Source organism: Paroedura picta, chromosome 16 (genome assembly GCF_049243985.1).
Source record: "Paroedura picta isolate Pp20150507F chromosome 16, Ppicta_v3.0, whole genome shotgun sequence".
NCBI classification, from domain to species: domain Eukaryota; kingdom Metazoa; phylum Chordata; class Lepidosauria; order Squamata; family Gekkonidae; genus Paroedura; species Paroedura picta.
In genome coordinates, this window is record NC_135384.1 from 15582405 (window position 1) to 15609765 (window position 27361).

A 27361-nucleotide genomic window follows, 5' to 3' on the forward strand; every position below is an offset into this window, starting at 1 on the left:
GATGGATTTGAAGAAACCATTCTTTCAACAGTGTTCTTGAACGGTGGGAGATGTGACAGACAGTACTTAGAAAAAGAGGCTCAAAGTGCTGAAACAACAGCAGTAGCAAGTGAAGTGTTAAAAAATCCTCACTGGGCAAACAGAACCAGGGCTACAGGTTGCTCTTAGCCCTTTGGCCAGCCACAACTGGGTGGGAGTTAATATACTGGTTGTGGTTTGGAGGGAAGAGAGTCCAGTTTGAGTCTATGAGAGAGGTCTGGTTCTGGTTCTAATTGAACTTAGCTGGAAAACTCCTCTGAGGAACAACTTGAGTGAGAGAGCAGTTTTCTACTCAAAGCTTATCCATACAGAGTCTGGATAACTAGAGCAGTTAGTTGGCAGGGAGAATTTGGGGAGTCAGGTGTTTACTCCCAAATGAGGCCAAATAGGTGAACCCTTCTAAGGAACAGAAAGACCATCAGTGTTTTTTAAAATATGTGTGTGAGAGAAAGAGCATCAGTTACCTCAGAAAGCAGTGAGATACTGGATTATACAGGAAGGAAGAAGTAGTGCTACAAGGTGATAGTATCTACTTTTTAGGAACCAGGGAGAGTTCAGGAGAACTCTATAGATAAAAAGAACCGGCTTGCCAATATGCATAACATGTAGCTGTCCTTAGAATAACTGTTTTGTACTCAGCTGACAATATGAAAAACATGTTTTAGAAACTACAAACTCAAACCACTTACAACAAAGTAGTTTATGGATGCTTTATTGAAAATAAGGATGCTGTGTATGTTGAAAAGCAGGACAGATGAGACTGATTAAATTAGCTACTTTTGTTATTTTCCTTAGCACAAGCAATTAGAAACAGTTCAAGCTATTGGTCACACAAAAAACATTGATTCATCTCAGCCACTTTTTGGAGATCCGGGGTCTTTGGTGGAGGTCGACCGTGCCATCTGCTACCAGATCCTTTGAAATAACCGTGCCAGGGATGGAATTTGGGCCTTCTGCATACAAAGCTAATGTTCTAACACTGTGCCATTGCCTGCTGGGGAACTTCCTTGCTAACAATAATGTCAATGAGATTTATCTAACTCTGTCCCTTGCCATTTATACAGATCAACATACTTTTGTGCATTCCATTGGTGGATGATACAAAGTGAATGATACAATAACACTCCAGCTTTCCTTGGCATCTTTTGATGTAGGTTTCAGTTCCAATCTTATCCTCCAAACGGTTGAAAGTTTTCATGCTCACACTTGTTCTGATGCATTTTCGTCACAGTTTAACAGCCCAAGCCAAAATGTGTCATTTTACTCCTTCATTCTCTGTCTTTGTAAAACTTTTAATTATAGAGCAAAGAGGATTTGGAGGCATGCTTGAGATGAGGCAGCTATCCCACTGTCATTTCAGCTCTCTTAACACTGAGGGGGGAAATGTTATTTATTTATATTTATTTATATTCAAATGTATACCCCGCAACATCATCCAAAAGTCCAAAAACGGATCACAGCAATTCAGAATAAAATATCTAAAATTTAAAATATTTAAACCATAAGCCCCACCATCCCTCATACCCTGGCAGGACAGCATACAAAGGAAACTAGATATCAAACGCCTGGGTAAAAAAAGTATGCTTTCACCATGCACCAAAGACATATAATGTAGGAGCCTGGTGATTCACCAAAGGGAGGATGTGATTCACCAAAGGGAGGATGTGCTAAAGGTCACCACAGAAAAGGCCCTCTTGTATGTCACTGCACCTTGGTCTGAGAGGGGTGAGGGCTTTCCTTGAGAACTAAGTATTCAGGCAGGTCTGGGAAAAGGCTCTTTCTAATAACCAGGGCCCAAGACATATTAACATCAACACCTTGAATTGGGCTTGGTAGCAAATAGAGCCAATGTAGATCTTTCAAGATCTGCCAGACTCCTGTCAGCAGGTAAGTTGCTGCATTCTGCACCATTTCCAGCTTCTGGACCATCTTCAAGGGTACTCCATATAGAGTATATTGCAGTAGTCCAGTCTAGAGGATATCAGGGTATGGATCACTCTGGCCAAGTTACCCTTATTCAGGAATGGCCAAAGCTGGGGAACCAGTCAGAGATGGTGGTAGGTGCTGCTAGCTACTTCTACCATATGAATCACAAATGACAGCGAGGAATCCAGGAGAATACCCAGCTCCCACATCTATTCTTTGAATACCAAAAATCCTGTCTTGGAGATTGCAGGAGGAATTGTGTGGGCATGGGTTTGTGTTTTCAGATGAGTCCAGACTATCCTCCCAATCTAGTGGTATTGAGCTAGAGAGTCTGGTGATGCTGGGAATGAAGTGCCTGGACTGCCCTGTTTGCACCACAATTAGAAGAATTGAAAACAAATGAGTTACAATACATTTTAAAAAAATTATAAAGGAAAAACAATTGGCTTACATCAGTTCCTCTTACATCAGCATTCTCCAAGTCTTGCTCATATTCTTCACTAAGCATAAGAAACAACTGTATGAATTTGGGCATTCACATCTTACACAGTGCAACTAAATCTGAATCATGGAATTAAAGAGAGATGCAGACAGAAGCTAGTTCATTTGCTAATATATGTTATTTGTGATGTTAATCCCCAATCCCACCCTGTGCTTTAAGGGGGAGTTCACCAGCAGACCTCCCTTATATTAGTATTTCTGGTACACCTTAGTCAAGCATGGCTAGGTCAGGAAGCTTGACCAGACAAGTTTGATAGCCAGAAATAGAACATGCGAGAAGCCATATCTCTTCAAAAGGATTTTGGCTATTACGGAGTAACATAATTGATTGCACAAAGGGTTCTGATCATTGACCTATCACTCACCCTATAACAACTCTAAAAAGGAATATTCAGGCTCTGGCAGTTCGCAAATCCTCTCTGATATTCCTCAGCACTGTTTCAATACTTATGGTTATTATTTTCCTAATTTATTTCTTGATTAAGTTATCTCCCTAAGTTGTTTTCCTATCTGTGATCACTAGATCATGAAGCTCAGTTCAGCTTAGTGGCTCCACCACACCCACAAAGCTATTCAAGTGAGAAGGCAAATGGTGCAACTCCCTGAGAAAACCCCTCATTGCATTACAACACTGTAGAGGTTAACCTTAATCACGGTTTCTTTGTCACAATGGTAATAAATTCAAGCACATTGTTTTAGGGGCTAACTGCCCAAACCTGACCCTTAGGACACATTTTTGGCTATTTAAAAGCAACATGGGACCAGGTCTTGTGCATGCAGTTCCTGGATCCACAACACACACCCAGCATTGTATGCTAGTTCATCTTGCTGATTATCTTTAATTAGGCTTTTCCATATTGTGGAAGATAGCTATCAAACTTTTGCTGGCCCAAAATATTGATCGTCTTTTGTATCATCTCAACCCCTCACTTTCTTTTTGTATGATGCTTAGTTTATATAATGTGAAAGTTTGTTACAGATCATTGTTTTATTTTTAATAAAATTCTTTTTAGACATTTTCAAAGTTTGCCTCTACCTGAGATAATTGGTTATATACATAGGTGGAGTATCTCACTTGTTACCCATTTCCCTCAACAGCCTCTCCTAGAATCATTACTTTCCCCACTTTATATTCTGGAGACAAATCTATTTAGGTGACAATGGTACTTCTCAGAGAGTCACAAAAGGACTGGACCGATTGTCTTCTGGAATCTGGAACCATACCACAGGAGACAGGAGTCAAGTAAAACGGAAGAAAAGGAGAAACAAAATTCCTTTCCTTTTCTGTCAGAAGTCTGAATGAAGACTTAGAGCATCATTTTGAGTTGAGGCACACCAGATTTGCATAGGAACCTTTACATAGTTTTTTTTTCTAGCTGCCTCTAACAGTGCTCCTGAAATTGCAGTTAACTGGTTCAGAATATGCATTTGAATGTACAATAAATGCTCAGAGCATCAACAAGTTCTTTCTACAGATTTGTCTACCCAACTTTCCAACACAATGATGTAAGCTGATTACCTTTTAAAGGTCCATGATAGAATTTTGGGGAACAGATCAGGTCTAAATTGGCAAACCAGGGATACTGTCATGCCCCCATCACCAAAGGCTGCATCTGCGCCTACGCCAGAACCTTTGCTTCCAGACCCCTCAGAGCACGAAGATGAAGAGGAGTTGAGGCAAAGCAGCAGGATGCTGCTGAATGAGAAAAACCCTGATAGGGACACCCAGCCAGGTAGACACCATGCTCTCTGCACCAACATCACCTCAGCCAGAAGCAACACCCCTTCTCAGTCCGGACTCATCACTAGAGCACAGGAGAGAGTGCAGAAGGACTGATTTAATAGCACACCGAAGTGCCAAGCTCAGAGCAAGGTATGGGGCCCAGCTGGGGCTGATTTAATGGACAGCAACTGAGCTGGTGCAACCACTTAACCACCAGGTGCAACCACTTAACTCTTTAGCCCAGGCTGCACTTAAGCAAAGCAGGGATGGCTTTCAGCATGAGTGCAACTTGTATACAAGTCCATGCGTTGCCTTGATCCAGTTCCTGACCTGCCTGTGCTTCAGTGAAGCTCTGCCCAACAGCTTCCCTGCTTTGTGAACTTGGATATGGATTCTTGGACTAAGATTAGATATTGTGGACTTGATTTGACTTTCACTCAGCTCCTCCAGCTGTGACCTTGGCTTTTTTATTGACTTCCCCTTTAGTTCTCCCTTGGAATTTGTCTGCCACAGCTCCTGATAAGTCCCGGACTGGACTCTTAACTCTGCTTTCTGGACTGACCCTGCATGTGCCCAGCTAGGGCAGCACAGATACTTTGTTCCTCTTTATCTCCAATATTCATGGGTTGATAGCCACTTGTTATTTGGCCTTGAGAATGGGCAAACAGTAGCTATTATCAGGTGAGGCTGGGCCGCAAGGATGATCTGGCCCCCCTTACAGCAGCAGTAGTGAAGACCAACTAGCACTATATGTCTCCCTCCCCCTCTAGGATGGGTTACTGAGGAGCGGTATAGATAGGTTTGAGGGTTTTTTTTTGCTGAATCTGGTTTTTAAGTCTTTATGTTCTCAGCATTACAATGTGTGCATACTAGAAAAAACTGAGCAGGAATTCTGGTCAAATTTGGAGCCAGTATTGGCTTGGCCAAATATTTATATACCACCCTCCCCTTGCAACTCATGGTGGTTTACATAGAACATGAAGATAAGTACATTATAATTCAGAATATCAAATGAACAACAGTAGTAACAGTGGTTTGCATAAGAATTCATAACTGACATAACATAACTAATGTAGCAATTAACTGTGACCCCAAAGGCTGATCAGTTCAGGGTTCAATTCAGGGCAGGGGAGAGGTCCTGGAGGGCCCTGTATATGGTGTTGATTCAGTCGACCTCAACCAAATACCTGGGGAAGAGCTCCATTTTGCAGGCCCTGTGGAACTGAGATAGCTCTGGTGGGGCTCTGATCTCATCTGGGAGTCCATTCCACCAGGTGGGGGCCAGGACAGAGAAAGCTCTGGCCTTGCTTGAGGTCAAGCATGCTTCCTTGGGGCCAAGGATCACTAGCCAGTTGGAAGTGGCAGAGCGTAAAGCTCTTTGGGGGTGTGGAAAAGTGAAACAGTCCCACAGGCACACTGGGCCCAGACCGTGTATGGCCTTAAAAGTGATTACCAAGACTTTATGTCTGTTCTGGGATTTGTCTGGTAGCCAGTGCAGTTGTTGGTGAGTGGGTGGGATGTGGCACCTCCATAGTGTTCCTGTGAGGACCCTAGCCAATGCATTCTGGACCAGTTGTGGTTTCCAGATCAAGGTTGAGGGTAGACCTGCACATAGCAAGTTACAGAAATCGAGTCTAGAGGTGACCATCACATGGATCACTGTGGTTAGATGTTCAGGGGGCAGCTAGTAGTTTGGCCTGGTCCAGATGATATATCACTAGCCACACTACTCTTGTGATCTGTGCCTCCATAGAGAGGGAGACATTTATGGATAGCAATGGTAGATAAGGAAAGGCATGAGCCAGTTCACAAACATATGTTGTTTGTGGTTTGTAAACTGAAGGGCTGCTATGAACTTCCATTAATTTTTAGGCAGTTTGTAGCAATTTATGAAGAACAGATAGCAGGGGTCATGAACTGTTTCAGTTGCAATCCAGCTTCCAAGCTTGTATTGATTTGTGGTTTGGCCATGAATCACAACCTGAAATAAACTGCAAAAATGCAGTTCTTGCCCTTTCCCAATGGTAGACTGGTTGCTATGCAACAGCTTTTACTCAAAAATCACCCTGGAACTAACCAGATGAGTAACTCTACATAGGACTTCTTGGTATCGCCCAGTGCCAGTGATGACTTACCTGTCTCCAGGTACGAAATGCTTACATTCTCCAGTTTCTGTCATCCATACACAATACGGATCTCTAGAAGCTATGCAGGAACTTATTGGAGAAGACATACAGTGGTCATTCCGGAATTCTTTGCATGTAGCATCAAAAATTAAGTGATGATTTTGAGAGAGTGAATAAAGAATGCCTACTTTTTGCACTGGCCATGAAGCACACAGCTCCCCAAGGGAATCCTAATGACACAGTTTGGGAATGCTACATAAAGATTACCAGACAGCTTGTCCAACTCCATGCTTCTAATGGCTCGATATGCCTTTCCCTCAAAGTCGCACCTGATATTCAGGGAAGGAAGATAGTTGTATAAATGATAGAAAAATTAATTAGGACAGAAATATTTCAATATATGTATATATGTGTGTCTATATATATATATGTATATATGTGTGTGTGTGTGTGTGTGTGTGTGTATGTGTATATATGTATATGTATGTGTGTGTGTGTGTGTGTATATATACATATGTATGTGTGTGTATATATACATATGTATGTGTGTGTGTATATATATATATATATATATATATATATATATATATATACATATATATATATACATATATTGAAATATTTCTGTCCTAATTAATTAATGCACCATGTCATTTATTATATGCTGCTTTATGCCATTTATATCCAAAAAGTGGGATGACTATTAATACCAATATTAAGTGCATTGCTTCAATTGGGAGACACACAGTTGTTGTTGTTGTGTTGTTTTTGCTGTGCACCATTATATAGATGACTTCTGCTATGGAGCAAACTTCCACTGGCACTTTCAGTAAACATGTGCAAAAGATTGATCATATGTAAAAGAAAGTTTTAACTTGTCCTTAGGCTCCAAGCCCAACTTTCCAACTTTCATATAAACCTTATGGGAATAGGGCAGAATAAAATCCAATAATCAAATAAACAGATGGCAAAAAAGTACATGTTTCATAGCCAATTTACAGTAACACCAAAGGATTTTGAACCAAGAGACAATCAGAGGCAGATTGTTGTCATAGCAACAGTGGTCTTGATGGTTTCACGTCCAAGTAATAGCTAAGGTCAACCCTGCTTAGCTTCTGAGATTTAACAAGATCGGGCTATTTGGGGTCAAGTAGGGTCACAGCATGTCAAACCAGAGTGGTTGCAAAATTTGATAATGTTCCTGCCTATAATTCATTTATTACTTATCATTTATTACATTGTCAGCTTATCATATAAACCTATGGGTAGGATTCCACCATATTTTTCTGTTAGTAACAAAGGGGGCGGATGGTTCCCCTTCAACTACTCATAGGACCATGAGATCTTTGTAAACAAAAACCATGGTAGGAGGGTGTAGTAAGAATCAGAAAGACTGAGTAAAAGTTGACTGGGTTCAACCCAATTTCCTTGAGCATGGCAAAGAAATTATATAACTAAACAAATAAATATAAGTCAATGCCATTCTGACTAATGAGAATCACCCTTAACCATCCATAAAGGCTATTCTGGTGACTGCAGAACTTTCACAATGTTAGATGGGGACTGTAGTTAGGAAGAGAACTGGAGAAGATTGAGTTAGCTGGTGGGAATTTGGAGTACTCATGTCTTTCACGACAGATTTTAAATCCTTAAAAACATCACAAAAAATTAAAAGCTGATAATTTTATTAAGTGCATCTGAGAATTCAGATTTTACAGTTTCCTTGGGTCATAAAAATACAGAAGCAGAATGAATGATACATACTTGCCATGCTTATAAATGCCAATCTCCTCAATGAAAAGGCTTTTACTGAGAAGAGGACCATTTCCCGATCTGTCCCAGACCTTTAAAACTCTGCCCTCCTGTGTTCCTAGGAAAGCCACAGTCTGGTCCCCTTTTGGCCCAGCAGAAGTATCTATAACAATGTTGAGAATTTGATACCTGCAATGATGATATTACCTATTTAATTATTGCATTAGGCCACCATTCTATTTTTTAAAAATTGAAATTTGTTTTGAAGCTCAGCAAGGTTGAAAATTAAGTAAATGGAACAAATGTTCCTTTTCAACAGCTAGAGTAGAACTTAAATCCTAAGGTTGTCTTGAAATTATAGCATCATTAACAACACATCAAAGAAACCTGAAGCTGAGATAGTTACTTGTCAATTGTCGTCAGAAACCATGGCTGTTTGAAAGTTGACGGCACTGCTCTATCCATGAGATGATGTCTTCTCATAAAGAGTAGAACTTTATCTGGAAATTCAGTGGAGGATGTGTACTGTTGAAATGGCTTGGAGCCAGCACAAGAACCTGGCCTAAGTAATGAAGTTATAGATTACTTTCAGGCACATATTCTAATAAACAATTTTTAATTTCCTATTATGAGGCACAATAAAGTATGTAACAGCATGATACACAATACCCCCCCCATGTTTAGTTATGCATGGTGCTACCATATCATTGCCCATGTGTACTCCGTAGAAAAAGGATCCATGTTCATTTTCCATATAACATAGTATAACTTTCCACAATTGTCTATGAACTGTAATCTTTTTGCTTTAACCTTATACTTACAGCTTATCTACATTAATTTTGGGGTCTTGCAATGCAATTCTAATCAGAATTGCACCTTTTGAAGCCTATTGACTTGAATGGATTTGGATATAAATAAACTTCAGACTACAAAGGATAACTTTTTTGTATTTGCATCGCATACTCAAATACTTTGGGCACCTCATGAGAAGGAAGGACTCCCTGGAGAAGAGACTAATGCTGGGAGCGATCGAGGGCAAAAGAAGAAGGGGACGACAGAGAATGAGGTGGCTGGATGGAGTCACTGAAGCAGTCGGTGCGAGTTTAAATGGACTCTGGGGAATGGTAGAGGACAGGAAGGCCTGGAGGATCATTGTCCATGGGGTTGTGATGGGTCGGGACACGACTTCGCAGCTAACAACAACAACTACCACTATTCAGCACTCTGCATTAATTTACAGATGTTACCTGGGATGGGGCACATTATTTTCATGAATTGAAGTCCATAATGTGTTATAGTCCTTCTGGTATTTGAAATTCCCTGCAAACACTTTCTCAATGTCTTGCATATCAAAAGCACAGACAGCTGAACCAGGGATGCTACAATGAGAAATTTCCAGAAATGGTTACACTTGTTGAATATACATATCTATAGCTATAACTATATAAAAATTCAGAAACATGATGTAGTTGCGCAGAAGACTTCTTGTCACATTCCCTTTGTTTCTGTCTCTGAGCACTGACAGTCAAATCCTGTTCCAATTTGTGTATTTTAGATGTGCCGTTTTCTGTCAGTTTGTCACTGTCTTGTGGCCAATTCTCTAGTAAAATAATTCACATGACTGTTGGAAGGATAAAATGTAAGACGAAGAATCATGTATGTTACCCAGAGCTCTTTAGAAGACAAGTATTTTAAATTTTAAAAATTAAAGGAACAGGACTTTCTTCCAAAAGGTAAAATCCAGAGCACGTTATTCTAATTAGGAAACCAGAGACGATTGTGAGATATACTTCTAAGATAACTGGATTTCCCAAATCACATCCCATTTTCTTGCTAGCACAATTAAGCGCAATTCATAAGTTTAGCAGAGTTTATATTCAATCGCACAGGCCTTGCAGTATCTCCATTTGAATTCTAGAAACTGGAGCAGATGTGATTTGCACGCTGATGCATCTTATTCAGCCTGGAAGTCCCATCGGAAAAATGCTGCTGTCCATCCCTTGAGGGATCTGAATATCATTGGGATTCCCTGTACTTCTCTGGATGAGAGAGCTGGCAGGAGCAAATGCAGGGCTGCCTGGCACAGAAATTGCAAATGTACTACACATAGTTCCTAAACATTTAGTATCCACCTGCAAATATAGTGCAGCAATCTCATTTCAAACCAAAAGTATCCAAAATTGAGCCCTTGGAGTTGGGTGGGGAGTACACAGGAAAAAATGGAACGATAAAGAGGTTGAGTTGGATTCAACCAGTATTTTCCATTGACAAGAAAGAGAGGTGGTGTTATGTTTGACCACCAAAAAGGCTACCCTGGGTATCATGGGACCTACATGGATGAAAACCATATGTAACAAGGAAGGAAATGGGGCCTGAATGTTTCTAGCTCTACATTTATTTTTTACCAAAGAGCCTGGATTCTCTTGAATTATTTGAATTACAAAAAGATGTTGTAGCAGAGAAAACACCTAGTGGGAACAGCCACAAAAGAGAAGGGGAGAGACAAAGTTCCTAGATTACTTTTAATTAATAAACAGACAAGTCCAAAGAAAGTCATCGTGTAAAATTTTGAGAATGCTGTTTACATTAAGAAACATATTTCCATCAGCCGTTGTTCACATAGCAGATGCACTGAAAATCTTTGATGACTGCTCATACATAGCTGTGAAAGTCAAGGGGGCAGTGAGAAGAAAAATGATTTAGCAGTCAATTAGCTCTCTTGGCTAGGTACAGAAAGAAGTAAATATTTCCAGTTAGAATAAGACACACAACTCTTTTTGGGGGGGCAAGGCACTCAAGCCCTCCTTCCTTATTCCAACTGGATTTACATCCTTAATCATAATAATTGGGTGCCATTAAGTCAAAATTGGCTTCTGACAGCCCCAAGACCATGCGGTTTTGAGGGCACAGAAACCCCATGCTTCCTTAGTACTACCACCAAGTACTACCACTGGCAGACCATACTTTGCTTCCCAGCTCTGACGAGAGACAGCTTGTCTAATCTATGAAGCTGATGCCTACTTCCATACAAGTCACTTTTATTATAAAGCACCCCAAAGCTTTATTTTGTGGATTTACTCACTGCACTTTAAAGTTTGGCTTGCTACCTGCAAGCTTTGCCATTTGATATTGATCATAAAATCATAGAATCATAGAATTGGAAGAACCTCCAGGGAGATCTTGTTCAATACCCTGCACAATGCAGGCATAATCAGAATATCTTTATTGGCATATGTCAAGTGAAAGCTTTAGCATTTAATAACAACTGGATTAAGTACAATGTATTAGATTTTTTAAATAGTGGTCACTTAGGAAAACACAAAAGCACCTTTTATTAGATTGCTTGACTATGAATAAAGGGTGTTCCTCTAGAAATTACCTGTTTTTTGGAGTAGCGAAGACCCCCACAACAATATCCCGACCATTGATTTTGACAACATCTGTAACCGATCTCAGTGTATTAAAATGGAAAGGGATATCTCCCTCAACTGAACAAATCATTTGCGCCTTCAGGAAGGAAGTCCATTGTTTCTGAAGAACCTTTTTTCCTCCCATGTCATTCTTACAAACTCGAGCTACTCTAGGAATAATCACCTTAAGGGAAGGAGGGAGGGAGAATGAAACAATGAAAGCATCTATCTGTTTAACAAATAAAGCACCAAGCCCACTGGATTTTCTTCCCTTTACTTTCTGTCATCCCAATGAATGTGTTCTAAATACAGATAGGATGGATACAGACAGCTTTTTCTCAGCCTCATCCAATTCTCCTACTTATTATTTTCTCCATCCCACTTTTGCCTCACATGGATGTTCCATGAGCCCCAGCATTAGCATTTTTGATCATCACAATAGATGACCTCATCTACTTAACACGATCAGAAAAGCAAGCTGAATCCAGCCTGATACTTTCTTCATTCAAAATTGGTTGGGGCTCTGTAGCTGCCATGGTTTCCAGTTAAATGGAAAGATCAATACCCTTAAAAGCAATGTATCAAGGCACCATAACGTCACATTTTGGTCAATTTTTGACATGAGCAGTGATATCCTCTCCAAATGACCTTTCCACTGTTATGACATTCCTAACTTTGTGGCATCTGTATGGAAGTTTTGTCTATTACCTTGCCATTGTGCTTTAATTCCATCGATACTTCATCGAAGAACAAATATATATAGTTGCCATACTCTACTGCATGAATAAAGCGAGGCTCTGCAAAGAAAATAGTTTTAATCGTGCATATACAAATACGAATATTGATTGATTTAGAAAATAAATTTGGACTTTTATGTAGATCTTTTCAAAGTGACTCACCACAATGGAAACAGCGACAAAACCAGTAAGAACTACTTTAAACAACTTATATTGATACTAAATGTTGAAAATATATGAATGATGGATACCAAATATAGATAATATGAAATATCAATAAAAGCATCTGTGATGGACAGCACTTTGATACACAGGTTCCAAGTGCTGAAGTAATAGTAACAGTGAGTGAATGGATGAGGATCTTCACTAAGCAGAGAGCCAGAGTGGCAGGCTGCTCTGAGCTCTCTAATTGGCCTGCAAGAGCTGTTAGGGAACTGATATTCTAACTCAGGGGTAGTCAAACTGCGGCCCTCCAGATGTCCATGGACTACAATTCCCAGGAGCCCCCTGCCAGCATTTGCTGGCAGGGGGCTCCTGGGAATTGTAGTCCATGGACATCTGGAGGGCCGCAGTTTGACTACCCCTGTTCTAACTGCATGCAGAAGGGAGAGTCAGTCTGATTTAGGTCTATTCTGGTTCAGATTTGGATGCTGCTTTTATTGAGGTTTTTAACTAACCATCCACTCTGAGGTAAAATTCTTGTTAGAGAACTAAGTTCTCTATGGATAGGTAATCCACACAATATCTGGAAAACTAGGACAGATATTTGGCAGTGAGAATTTGGGTAGTGGTGTGTTAACTCCCAAATCAAGCTGGATTGGAATGAGGGTTCTTCTAAGAAGAGAAGGAAGATCCCTGCCTATTTGTAAAGGAGAAATCAGGGGTGTGCCCCCAAATATGATGGTTATCTCTACACACTTCTCCAATCTAAGGTAAATTTTCCCTCCAAAATAATTTTTAAAATGTTTCCTCAAAGACTGTAATGTAGGGTCTGAGTCATGCCTTGAATAAATCCCTGTTGGTCCAGGTGCCATTGGACTCAAATTTTGTTGTAGTGTGGTTCCTTAATTATAAAATTGAAGCTCAGTGTCCCAACCTTTGGGGCTTAACTCAGACCTGGAGCTTTTTGAAAAGTTGTAAGAGCCCTCTTTTCTTTACCCTTTGCCAGAAATCATTAACAACAGTATCATTAACAACAAACAAAATATTTTATTTTAAAAGAATAATTAGAATATGGTATCAAGCTTTTACATATAATATTTATATTATTTAGAAGTTCTTAGTTACATGATTATTCTAGGTGGTTGAGATTTCTTTTAAAATGAGAGGTTTCTGTGTTTGTCTATAAACATGTCTATAGCTTTCTTTTATCTTTTTATCTATTGAGTTCCTCTGAATCTTTTGGCTTCTAGAAAGAGGGCACTTTTTCTAGTACCTCTACTTTTCCTTCCTAGAAGAATCAGTATCTATTGAATAGTGGGTTCAATAAGACACAGAAGTGCTTCTGTGCCAAAATATCAGCTCTTTATCAAGATCACACCAACTAATTAACTCAATAGCCAACCACTCAAACTTATATACAGTTTGTATTCCACCAAAACACAGGATTGGCCCAGTGTGATTTCCTCAATTTCAAACTGATTGGACCATTTAAATCTTCTAGTAGCAAGATGGATCCTGTGTGATCGCTAGTATCATTAAGGGTCCCAGCTGTTTGAATTGTGGTTCCCATTCTGCGGTTATGCTAAATTTCATACACAAAGCCCCCTCCCCATTTAGGTACATTTCCACCAAGTGACAGATAAAATCCTGCAGGTAGTGAGGTGGCATCCAGGTCCACTGAGAGTGGTGAGGGTTCTGGGGACTTGGGGTTGCTGGGTTGAACTGGGTCTCATTGCCAGTGCATCCAAATCTAGCCAAACTCTAGCCAAACATATTCTAAGTTCTAATCAAAACTACTGCTTGTCACATCTCTTTCCTAGTACATTCACCATAAAGCCAACTGTAATCTTGACTAGATGTCCGCAGAGGCTGAAGATCTCCGAGGGTCCGCTGAAAGACAGGATCCGTTGCTTGGACGTTGGTCACGGTGCCAGTATACAGACTTCCATCTTTAGTGTTTGAGATTAAAAATAAGGGAGATAGAAATAAATAAAAAGAGTATCTTCACATTTCCACATCCATCAATGGAATAGGCCATTTTAAATAATACCTGGTAACTCTTGGCTTGAAAATGACACAGAGATCATGCAACAAGGGTGCATTCCATCATCTTCCTCTGCTAAGGCTGCAATCTTAGTGTGTTTAACACACTACTGCTGTGTTTCTAATCTGTTGAATACAATGATTGTTCTTTTTGTTACTGATCTAGGAATCCCACAGCAGGTATGTATCCCTCATACCCTGTGATAGTCAGACTCTCACTAGATTTTTTTGTTATTCAAAATAAATTTCAGGGGGAAATTATGTATCAAATCTTTAGATACATGGGCTGTTGTTTGTATGAGCTGGATTGACCACAATAGGGAGCCTCTGCAGACAGTTCAGAAAAAGACTCAACGGCGAAGAGCGAGACAGTTCTCGGGGCCTTTGGAGCTCCAGAATAGATTTCAGGCCCTTGCAGAGGAGGTGCAAGGGTCAACAAGGGGAGAGGTCCCAAAACAAAGTCCAAGACAAAGGGAAGAGGCCACGGGGACAGAAGGAAATGGAGTTGAGAAGAAAAAAAGAAGGAGAGTACTGGTAATTGGAGACTCCCTGCTAAGAGGAATGGATCGCCATGTGGCTGGGCCCGACCCCCTAACCCGAGAGGTGTGTTGCTTGCCAGGGGCGAAAATTAAAGATTAAAGATTCTATCAGCTTTTGACCTAGCAAAAAACAGGGGCACCTTGGGATCATCTAAAATCATTGTGGTGGAGACCCCACTGACTACATGGATGAAAGTCATTTGGGACTGGATTTGTAGTAAGAGAACAGGATGAGATGGCATGGAACCAGCCCCTGGAGTTTTCAGTAGAGATGGGCTTTTAATGAGATGTGTTGTTAGGCACTGCTCTTAGGAAGAAAGATGGGGTATAAAGTTAAAAAACAAAAACAAATTAACAGTGTGTGTGTGTGTGTGTTTCTCCCTTATTACCTGCAAACAGTGCTATGTTGTGATCTGTTCCATCAAAAGGATTTATGCCCCGTCCACTGAATGGCTCTCCTAAGGTGTCAAGGGTCTCCACCTAACAGCAACAAGAATGGAAAGTCTTTAGAAATAAATAGAAAGCACCGGCCTCGTACAATTGCTTCGGCTCACTCCAAAAGCAGTAAGGCTCTTTCTCTTCTCTCCTTATTTAAGACTACAGTACAACTGTGTTATTAACATGCCACTGTTTTTAAAAGGTATGCAAAAAAGGCCCTTCCCTTAAATTCTTTTTATGTCATCTTCCTCTGTAAGAGGAAGGCCAACAAATATTAAACCTCTGTATAATAGAATAGTGCAATATGGATGGGCTTATATGTACATTTGGGAAAACAAACACTTCAATGATTTTGGGTGTGCATCTTCACTTGCTCAATAGGGTGCTCTTTCCTATGTGCTCTGGCTCGTAAAGCACAAAGACATGTTCAATATTATCACCTCTCACTGGTAACAGCTCTCCAACGTCTAAGGTCCTTCATATGCTCTTCTTTATTAAAATACGTTTTTATTCAAGATTTAATAAAGTCAAGGGAAAAAAGAGTAAATTTTTTAAAAAGGGAGAGAAGAAAAATAAAGTCTCCTAGTAGCTTACAATCGCCTTCCCTTCCTTTCCTCACAACACTGTGAGGAAGGTGAGACTGAAAGAGCTCTGAGAGGACTACTTGGTCAGAACAGCACTATCAGGGCTGTGACTAGCACAAGGTCACCCAGCTGGGGAATCAAACTTGGCTTGCCAGATTAGAAGTCACCACTCTTTAACCACTACAGCACGCTTGCAATTAAGGAGATTAAGAGGAATGTCTATATCTAAAGTAACAGATTTCAGGAAAGGGGAGTGAAATCCCTCCCCATGATAAAACTAACTGGTGTGATCCAGTAGGAATCTTATGCTATGTTCTTATGTTCATACCTTATGATAACTGCAGATTGGTTTGAAGGCATTTGTCCCACAAATTATTAATTCATTATCTTTATTTTTAACAATGACCTTAATAAAGTTATGACATTCCTCCTAGGTAAAAATGAAAAGAGAGAGGAAAACATTATTTCAGCACATGAACTGATTTTGAACATAGAAGTAAATCTCATCACTAGGGCTAGGGTAAAATTGGCAATAGCACATTATCTTAAGCCCTTATGTCAGCGGTTTTATCAAAAAGTCTTTCAAAGTAGGCTACCAAATCTCCTGCTATAGATTTTCAAAGGTAGCTCCTGATCCCTATCCTTGGTAGAGTGCCTTGGGGACAATGTAGATAAAACCATAGAGTTTTGGTGAATTGTGGGTGTCATGCAATGACATCACTTTCAGTTCTTTCTTGACATCACCGGGTTGCTTCAGTGCTGCCCCCCATTTCCCTACCCACCCCGCCAAGTGCCACTGGCTGGCAACCCTTTTTAGAAAGCCAGCAATGGTCTGACTTGCAGGAGGGCATTATCTGCTGGAATAAGATGTGACACACAAATGTTGGGAATAAATAAGGCCATAGCTTTATTATCTCCCCAAGGGAGAGTTGGCACAGCATGGGAAAGGTAGCCTGGCCTAGCAGTAAACCGACTGTACCATGACCCCACAGAGTCGTGAGGCGCCCTGGGGATCTGCACCATTCCCAGCTAAGAGAACAGATCCCCTTGCCTACTGAAGTCCACACCAAGGGAAGTGACCTATGCAGGAGAGCCAACGGGTGTCAACCTCATTTGACTACCCCCAAGCCACCTGTCAAATGAGCCCATGACTTCCCAGCTGGGTAAACCACGCTTGTATACGCGCCGCCTCTTAGGGAGGCCCCAAACCCCAGGGAGTCCGATTGCACACCAGACTCCCTGCCAACAGGCTCCATCCCATGCAAACCTTCAGCTGTGACAAAATCTTGACCACAAAACATCTACCTCAAACCCTGAACACTGTCATATACATATTGACATAGGGTGGATGGGAGGGGAGCTGCTCCCACGGCGTCCTTGGTGAAGAGGGCAGGACTTGCGCACATGGCACCTTGTATAGGCGCAGCGAGTCACACCCTCCCCATAATGCTGTGTGTGCTGTGTTACGGCAGCATGCACACTAGCATGCCTTTTGGGCAGTCACATCTGCCCTCCAGCAAGCCCTCCGCTGCTTCAGTGTTTGGCCGAGGAAAGTCTCGCCCGGGTTCTTCTCCTTGGTGTATTAAAATCCCCTGACTTCTAGGAACTGGGGTAACTGTATCTGTATTGGTTTCCTTTGTTGGTTCAATACCAAGCTACATATAGTTTCAGATGCTTCAGGGAACTCTTCAGTTGCTATTATTATATGCTGGGATCCTGTGCTTTTTCTCAGTAGAGCTTAACAGTCAAAATCAACCCTATTTAGTAGGACTATTTACAAAGCGAAGTGTGTCTTTCTTCTGGTCTTTCTGAAGGAAGCCCCAAAATATCTTGTCGAACCCTACAACACAACTAGCTAGTCCCATGTTATAAAAGGAGGCTCAGCAGGTGGAACAGCAGCTGCAAGAAGCAATGGAGTCCAAAGTGAACTTAAGTAATTGCTTCTCTTACTTCTGGTTATTGGATGGACAAAAATGATGCTCATGCTCTATTTCAAATATGTTCACAAGCAACTATACTTTCAGTTTATAGTGAGAGGAGTGACACACCACTGTTTTCCTTTGTTTTTAACAAACATAGCATTGAACGTGGGCAGTACAACTTACTGAGTCAAAGGTGGGCCTAAACACTCATAAAGTTAATGTGTCCAATGACACATTTCATTGTATTAATGTATTCTGCTTAATGAGCTGGAGTCTGCTTCTTTTACCAATGAGAGGAGGAAGAGAGGCCAACTTGACCGCTGCTAAGGCTACACTGGTAGGAGGGGGTCTTGGACACCAGCTTCATAGGAGAGGAACTGCAATTAGAACACCCAGGCTGGCCTGATTGCATTATTATTATTATTATTATTATTATTATTATTATTATTATTATTATTATTATTATTATTATTATTATTATTCGATTTATTGCCCACCACTCCCTTGCGGCTCGTGGCGGGTTACAACATTCTAAAACCCCCATAAAATCCATTAAAATCCATTAACAACAACTACAATCCAACAATTATTAGTTAGCAAGCTAACATGGCAAGATCGGCTAGTCACTTCTCCCTCCCCCTACTAGCAGGCAGAGAAGGGATACTGATGGTACCCATCCTCAATCCCAATCCCAGGTCCCGGGGGGGGGGGCGTAGATGTTAGCCTTGGCCTCAACCATAAACCTGGTGGAAGAGCTCCGTCTTGCAGGCCCTGCGGAACGATGGAAGATCCCGCAGGGCCCGCAGCTCTCCCGGGAGCTCATTCCACCAGGCAGGGGCCAGGACTGAAAAGGCCCTGGCCCTGGTCAAAGCCAGGCGTGCCTCCCTAGGATCTCAAAAAATAACAGTTCAGTCCTGATTAGCACTTTGATGTGGGAGCATTTAGGAAGTCCAGGATTTCGATAAAGAGGTTGGAAATGGCAAACCACCTCAGAACACCTCTTGCCTTGAAAATCACCAAGTCAGATGGCATTTGATGGCATTTTCCACCACCAATTGGGGAAAAAAATAGTAGGTTCAGACAGCCTAATGCTTCTACCATTAGGATGATGAGGGTAGTAGTTACTACTGAAGTAGGAAACAGCACGGTCCATTCAAAATAACAGAGAAAGCTCTTGAGGAACAGTTGGGAAACGAAACAGGAATGAGCAGCTGCAAAAGAAATTAGAACTGATTACCTCAGTTTTCGCAAAGAACAAACATTTTCTTCTTTGGTCCTCATCGGATTCCCATACCAGCATCTGTAAGAATGGAGTGAGGGGAGGGGTGTGACCATTAAATTACAACAAAGTTATTGAATTGGATTCGGCCAGTTTTTATGCTGGATTCCCTTTGACCGCCAAAGAAAGCTATGCTGGCAATCTGAAACCTGCATGTCCCATGTGGGACAGGGGCTGTAGTAGCTGTGAATGGGGAAAGAATGAGCATAATAACTGGCTGGGTCCAAACCACTGGAATGGATTTCTCTTAGAGAACCCTTAGGGAACCCCAGTCATTGGCTATAGTCATTGACTGTATTGTAAATATTTTCACTCCTGCTCTGTTGTATAAATCAACCAGCAGAATACGTGGACTGAAAATGCTTGGTTAATTTTGATGATAATCTACTGAATTATATCTTTACAAATGGCCCACTTGACAAAGTAAAAAACAGGTGATTTTTAAAAAAGAGGCCTCAAATTATTTTATCTGGCTTTCTGGTCCACAGAACTGATTGTAGATCCATATTATCCAGAATATGTCTTTTTATGTAAAGGAAACAACTGGCTATAACAATTATTGTATTTTTACATATGCTGGTTTTATTTGATACCTCACCAGAAAGGCAATAAGTGGAGGAATTAGTATGTATGAGTTTTTAACTTGATTAAGAAATACTGGTACTATATTTTTTTAATTATATTCCACTCTGTATTGGCTTAATAATATCAGAGTCCAATAGCACCTATAAGACCAACAAAGATTTATTCAAGGCATGAGCTTTCATGTCCCTACATGACAGTAGGGAGTTCATAGTTTGAGGAAGAGTGCTTGCACTTGAAAGCTCACACCTTGAATAAATCTTTGTTGGTCTTAAAGGTGCTACTGGACTCTGATTTTATTGTGCTACTTCAGACCAACACAGCTACCCATTTGAATCTATCTGTATTGGCTTGTTCATTACAATTGTGTTGACTTTTTTAGGTTCTTAATTTTTGTTTGAGTCAAAATATTTTTTTCCTTTTGGTTCTGGGCAAACTGTGCATCCTCCACTTTGAAAATTTCTCCTGTCTAGATCAGGTTAAGAAGGTATGAATTACAGCAAACAATGAAATCTCAGAATAATGGATTAATAGAATTTAGACACTCTTCTGGTCTCCCCTCACCCCCGCATTTCATTGAGAATTTATATTCCCCCTATTAAGCAAAGAAGCTATAATCTGAGAGAATCTTATTTCCAGCTACTGTCATTAATTCTCTTGGTGGGTTTAAGCAAGGCTTTCTTCTCTCTTTACACCTCCCTTTCCAATATGGCAATAAAACACTGGCCACATTAGAGGACTGTTCTAAGAACTGCAAGGAGATAATGATTGAAGCACTTGTAACAGTGAAAGCACTATACAGAGCTATTAGAAGAAGATATGAAATCTCATTAAAACTCCTCAGTGTAAATAATATGTGCTGTTCTTTGAAATTAGGGAGGGGCAAGAACTGGTTCATGACTCAAATTAATCATACATTTGGCCATTCCATCCACACAATCACACACAAAAACTACTGAGGTTCAGAAGAGGTGCCTCCCCCAAAATTTCCTGGAAATGTTGTCTAGTTGGGTTTGGGGTTAAATCTTAAGTCTCAATACCTGTTTGGCTTCCCCCTCCAAACAGAGGGAAGCAAAATAGACTCCTAAAATGACTGCAAGCCCTGAACCTCAAACCCCAAACTGAACTGGAAGTTTCCAGGTCATGCCCCTCCCTATTTCCAATCACTGAAATATTATAAGCAATGTTGGGAATTGGATGTCTTTTTGACCCCCATTTATTGCTTATTTTTCTAGTGCCCTGTCATTAAAATAATAGGACAGAACTTACGTTGCTATAGAGAATTGTGGGTTTTGTATGTTCCTTGTCCAACTCAATAGCATATACATAGTTCCTATAAACAAAGGTGAAGGATGAGTGTCTTGATAAACAGATGATGTGTCAGCAAAAATATTATTTATGACTGGATAAATCAGTGTGAAACTAGCCTCTTGGCTACAGGAATATTCCTTGTATCAGAAAAAGAATTGGATCCAGCCACATCTTTCACTTAAGCATTTCATTCATTTCCCCTCCATACTACAATTCTTATATCACAGGGTTTTTATGTGCAGGCCCCATGATTCTCTGCATAGCCTTTTTTGATGGTCAAGGAGGGATCCTACTTTTCTTTCTTAGCTGGTCAGATCCAGCGTATCATTGATTGGGAGGAGGGAATTTAATTCAGCAACACAATTCACTCTAAATATAGTTTAAAGTACATATAAGGTGGAATCACCAGATTAATTGGATAAAAAATGTAAATCTAGGGGGTATTAGCATATAGATGATTATTATAAAGCTATGCATGTTTTCACCTAAGAGCTTTACAAAGAAATCTAATACCGTGGGGGACTTGTGGAATCAATACCGCATAAGACTTGCCTATATCTGTAAATAATGATTTAAATCAATCCAAAACATATCTAATGGTCTCTGTTTCCACCTCCAAATGTATCGGTAGGATGGCATGATCCACTGTAGCAAAGGCTGATTATTACTAAAAGCAGCCAAGAAATATCAGCTTTTCCTACATTTAGATGTAGGTCATTCATTAGGGCCGCCTTCCTTACTTCGGTCCCAGAGGTAGTTCTGAAACTGGGATGAAAAGGGTTTAAGACTGATTATTTATCCAGTAAGTGAAGCCTTTTTTAAAAAATCTATTACCATGTCCAGGAAAGGAAGATTAGAGACTAGGCAATAACTGGCCACATTATTATTCTCCAGCAATAATTTTTAAAGCAATAGTTTGACCACTCAGATTCCCTGAGTCAATGACTCTTAATGTGATCCTTAAGTATACAGGATGGTAATGTTCTAATAATACAAGGTTATCTTCACAGCTTCACATTGTAATAACCTGATATAAGTGATTCATAAAGAGACCAGATATTGTGTTGGGGGTTGCTACTGTCTTAGCCAAATTGTCCAGTGTCCAAATCAGAACATATTTTGGAGATATTCTCAGCTAGTTATTAGTTCCTGGAAGTTTAAAGGCTCAGAGGTTGAGCTCAATAAGTAGCAAGTTGAGCTGGATACTGCTTCTAACGGTTCTAGCAATGTAGACATTCCTTTGCTATTGTCATCACCAAATCATTTTTTTTTGCCAACAGCCTTTGAGACATCTCCCTGCAATTATGGAACCAGTTGACAAATTGGGTTGGAATTCAGCCAATTTTTCTGGTGGTGATGGTAAGGGTAAGGAGTTACAAAGAATGATGCAGTTAAGAAAGAATCTTCAGAGGAGTTCATCTGCCTCTTGGGAAGATGAAGCAGAGATGTTGTTGGCCTTTAGGCCCAAGTTGTATATATATATAAGTGAAACCTGTTCAATTCCATCACAAGAACTGGAGCAGGTGTGTGTGTGTGTGTGTGGAATCTGAATCAAAGTTGTATTTATAGCTATGAGAAAGGAGGAAGGAACCTCCTTTGGTCACCCTCCAAAAGGCTATGCTGGGAATCATGGTCTTTGCATGCCTAGAAGCCATTGATTGGGTAGTAATAAGTAGATGAATTTGGCTAGTAAAGTGAAAAACCTGGCTGGATATGACTGAGTGATTCAATTTGAAAGAGTTCACGTCTGCAGGGGGAAGTGTCCCTCTCATGTGACACTCATTTTGTTTGCTAGAATCCAAAGAGAAAAGAAACCAAAGAGGAGGGAAAGGAAATAAGGAAAGACAACTGACCTAGCAGTGATGTAAAGTACTCTGTGCGCAATCAAGGTCTTCTGGATGTCCAGTTTGAACAATTTATTTGGATCATTTAATGATCCATAGCCCTCAAATGCGAAATAATGATTTCTATCTATGAAAAGAGAAGAATGGATTGAGACTCAGATCAAGCTTCATGAACAATTGTGTTTGTTGATGAGCACCAACGTAGTTAAGGACCACGTGCCCTCCTATTCTTCCCTTACAAACATTCCATTGTTGAAGATGCAATAAAGTTTCCTGTTTATGGAGAAAACAGGTCCTCTGATCACCTAAACTTGCTATGATGGAGTTGTGGGACCAGATTGGACAAAAGCCATGTGCGACAGCACCTGTAGTATGGAGAAGTGGATGAGATTGAGTGAAGAAACTTGCTGAATCCAGCTGCTGAATTCAACTAATTCCAGTTATTTGTGATATCTTAATATGGATACCTTAATATACCTGCGGTGAAGTCCCAAGTAGAGTTACACCTTTCAAAGTCCATTGGGCTGAAAAGGATATAATTCTACTCAGGATGACATAGCAAGTATAGTTCCTCCCCCCTCCACCCCAATAATTTGAGGAATCCCTGTTTCTTAAGTTTCACCCATTTATATATCATAACTAACTGAATGGAGCTCAGAACACACTTAATCAGGAAACCACCTGGCCCAATGTATGCCCATGACATGACAGAAGAAAAAGAAAAAGTAAGAGTGGAAGTGTTAGAGAGGGAGTTCAGTTCAAAACTAGATCCGATTCAAAGAGTCATCAGTTCACTCAGAATGGCTGTGAGACACTTCCACTTGTAGATGGTCAAAATATCCAAGACAACAGACTTAGAAAGGTATAACTTTGCTAAACTGCAGCCAGGTCCTGACACTTCTTCAAGGTTTGAGACTCCCAATCATAGGAAGGCTTTGTCCCTGGCCACACTCCAGTTTCTGGCCTAGGACATCATTGCAACCGTTTCTCTGTGCATGTGTGAAAGGGGATGAATCACTGAGCAATTTCTCAGCTATTAATACTCACAGAAATTAGTGCTGAGTGGATTCGCATTTTTGGGAAAAGATGCCCCAGCAAAATTCCACAGTGTGACAAAGAGCAACATGATTCTTGACCTCATTGTCATTCAGCCAGGAGCCTTAATTTCTTTACTTAGCCCTGTGAAATGTTAGCAAAGCATGGTATCAACTGATATTTAGCCACTTCAGAAGAAGGAAGACTTGAATAAACAAAAAGGAACAATTGGGGAGATCAACTCTTCAGCCATCCAGCATTATAAGAAACTTATTAAACTTATTAGAAGCAGAAAACCAACCCAACCACACATGATGATGAAAATTGGCATGTGGTGGCACACCGACACCTTGGCTCTGAGCATATTTTCAAGATGTTACAAGCTACCAGTAAAAAAGGAAGAGTTATAAATCCTTAATGCTCGGAATATCATTAGTTTTGGAGGGGGTATTCCATACACAAGAAATATATGGGTCAAATTCATAGATTCTGTACCAATTTTTTAACACAATATTTACCTTCTGGAAACCATATCCATCTCATTCAGCATAAAGACTTTAATAATCCTGAGTTTCAGCTTGTTTGACATATGGAATTTAGAAGTGACCAACCAGTACTGAGCATCCATGGATGAATTGTACCCTTTGGGGCAGTTCAAACTCAGGTATGGAATCTATTTCAAATAGTTATTATAATACAACAACAATTATAGCTGGTCAAACTTTTCAGAACCTGTACCCACCCTAACCAGAAACAAATCTCTCTTGGTTTGTAATATTGTTGACTCACGTAGTTGTATGTTGAGTATTCTTCTTTGAGCAACTAGAAAGGCCTAATGTGATTCTTCTAATATTTATACTACATTATCCAGAACAATTATTTCTTCTCCCTGTGGCTAACCAAGCATAATCCAAATTAAAGGTTTCACTAAGGTACTGAATGTTTTAGGTGGGTTGGCGCATGGTGCATTCTGACTCTCTTCTTATCTTAAATCCCTTTTCCCCATGTAAAATATGCAAGGTACAAAGGGAGGAGGCCTGATGGGTGCTCCAGAATAAAGACAGTTGAAGCTGTTAATGGCCTAAAAGTTATAAAGTTGCTGGGAATTTGGCTAACTTTGATTCAAAAAATAAATCTAACCAATCTGATACAATAACAGAAGACAATCTTAACATCTTATCCTCAGTAATAATGGGGGATTCTGATTTAAAATACCAAAGGGAAGGGGGATGAAGGATTAGATCTCCCCATCTCAGCTTGGTGTAGTGATTAAGAGTGGTAGCCTCTAATCTGGAGAATCAAGTTTGATTCCCCGCTCCCTCACATGCCGGTAGCAGGGTGACCTTGGGCTGATCATGGTTCTCTCAGAGTTCTCTCAAGCTCACCTGAGAGAGGTCTCAGCTGTGGGGAGAAGAAGCATAGCTGATGGTAATCTGCTTTGAGACTCCTTTGAATAGTGAAAAGCAGGGTACAAAACAAAAAACCAAAAACGCTGAGGGACGTGTGAAAGTTCAGCCTGGAGAAGAGGAGTTTGAGTGGGGACATGATAGCTCTCTTTAAGTATTTGAAAAGTTGTCTCCCTGTTGGCAGTAGAGGATAGGGCCCAAAGTAATAGCTTTTAACTAGGTGTAGAATGGTACCAGCTAGATATCAGGACAGACATTTTCACAGTCAGAGTAGTTCAGCAGTAGAATAAAGGTAAAGGTAAAGGTATCCCCTGTGCAAGCACCGGGTCATGTCTGACCATTGGGGTGACGCCCTCCAGCGTTTTCATGGCAGACTCAATACGGGGTGGTTTGCCAGTGCCTTCCCCAGTCATTACCGTTTACCCCCCAGCAAGCTGGGTACTCATTTTACCAACCTCGGAAGGATGGAAGGCTGAGTCAACCTTGAGCCGTCTGCTGGGATCGAACTCCCAGCCTCATGGGCAGAGCTTTCAAACTGCATGTCTGCTGCCTTACCACTCTGCGCCACAAGAGGCTCTTTCAGCAGTAGAATAGGCTTCCTAAAGAAGTGGTGAGCTCCCCCGCACTGATGGCCTTTAAGCAATGACTGGACACACATTTATCCTGAATGCTTAGGCTGATCCTGCATTGAGAAGGGTTGGACTTGACAGATATCTCTCCATTTCACCTTTTAGGTATATAGTGCTCTATCTGGCCAGGGACCACCACCTAAACCCAAACTGTATGTCCTGGTTGTTCAAGCCTCCAGATTTGCCCAAGCTGTCACAAATAGGTGAGGTATTTGGGAGTGTTATCCACACCCCCATACTTACCAGAAGAAAAAGAAACTGGGTGGTCACTAGAGAAGGAAACAGGTAGTGTGACTCGAGTGAGAGGGATGTGACTGGGATGCTGGGACATCCCTTGTTCAGTGCAGGAAGGAGGGCATGCCCCTCCCCCTCTTGAGCTGTGGCAGAGCAGAGTGGACGTAGATGTTGGTGGCAGGGAAGAAACAGCAAACAGGAGCACTGGCAGTGGCTCATATACTAGCAGAGAAGGGAGGCTGGAGGCTTGGCCAGCAGCCCTATCCCAACCAAAGGTAAGGCAGGAGGGTGGGACCAGAGACACAGTATCCCATTGGGTGCAAGGGATGTCCATTACTGACTGAGGGAGGGGGTATTGGAGACCCCAGTATGGATCCACCCCAATGGGGAGGACATAGGCAGCAGGTGCAGGACACCTTCTGGGAAGGCTGGGAGGGAAGAGCATGGGCAAGTCCCAGAGACGTTGGGAGAACCAATGGGTTACCACAAACAGGAGAGAGGAAATAGGGTGCTTGTAAAACCTCCTCCTCCAGTTCTATGGGGCTAAAGCTGAGCCAGCCCAATAAAAGTCATGCCCTGGAGGACCCTGCCTCCCTGAGCTTGCCCAGAGGCCCCAGAGCCAGAAACTGTCTTCTTGCTGCACCCTGCTAGGTCTTCTTTTCTTCTCTGCACACCAGGCATTGCCAATACAAAAAGAAATGACCCCTCCCCTCTTTTTTAACAGTCGAAAAGCTGGTCGGTTCTAACCTTATTATGTTACATAAGTATACATGATAGTTTTATCAGAAAAAATTCTAAAATTGATTTTAGTACTGGACCATGCAGCTTCTTTTAGTTCATTCACCCTACCAAAAACTGTACACCTGTGCACATTGGTAAAACATAGCAAAGAAGAAACATGAGTGTCATCAAATCCATTCTTGCAATCAGATTCTTTTTATTCAATTAGTTATTTTGATACCCTACTTTAAAGAAGAGTTCTCAAAGAAACTTACAATGAATAATATGCATTCAAGCAAAAAAGAGCAATTAAAAAGAAATGTCTATATAAATATTAATCTTACACAATTCTTGTCTCCTCAAGGGGGACCCAAAGCAGCCTGCAGGATCATTGGGCCTTCCAGAGATATTAAAATCAA

General features: G+C 40.9%; 1 protein-coding gene across 6 annotated transcripts; it reads right to left on the reverse strand.

Annotated features, from left to right (window-relative positions):
* Positions 1–735: 735 nt before the first annotated feature.
* Positions 736–26403, reverse strand: LOC143826251 (semaphorin-6A-like). Of its 6 annotated transcripts, none has more exons than XM_077314959.1 (17): positions 26232–26403; positions 23966–24097; positions 22928–23045; positions 21033–21096; positions 19140–19202; positions 16309–16410; positions 15348–15438; positions 14206–14325; positions 12186–12274; positions 11447–11661; positions 9315–9446; positions 8474–8629; positions 8080–8256; positions 6504–6644; positions 6325–6405; positions 2417–2465; positions 736–1410 (listed from the first exon to the last, which is right to left on the reverse strand). In XM_077314959.1, exons 2-17 carry the CDS (start codon positions 24063–24065, stop codon positions 1405–1407), a joined length of 1704 nt encoding a protein of 567 aa, XP_077171074.1. In that variant the 5' UTR covers positions 24066–24097; positions 26232–26403; the 3' UTR covers positions 736–1404. The 6 variants fall into 6 exon arrangements, with proteins under 6 accessions (XP_077171074.1, XP_077171073.1, XP_077171072.1 ...); XM_077314958.1 differs by lacking the exon at positions 26232–26403 and adding an exon at positions 24743–24887; XM_077314957.1 differs by lacking the exon at positions 26232–26403 and adding an exon at positions 24696–24786.
* Positions 26404–27361: the final 958 nt, after the last annotated feature.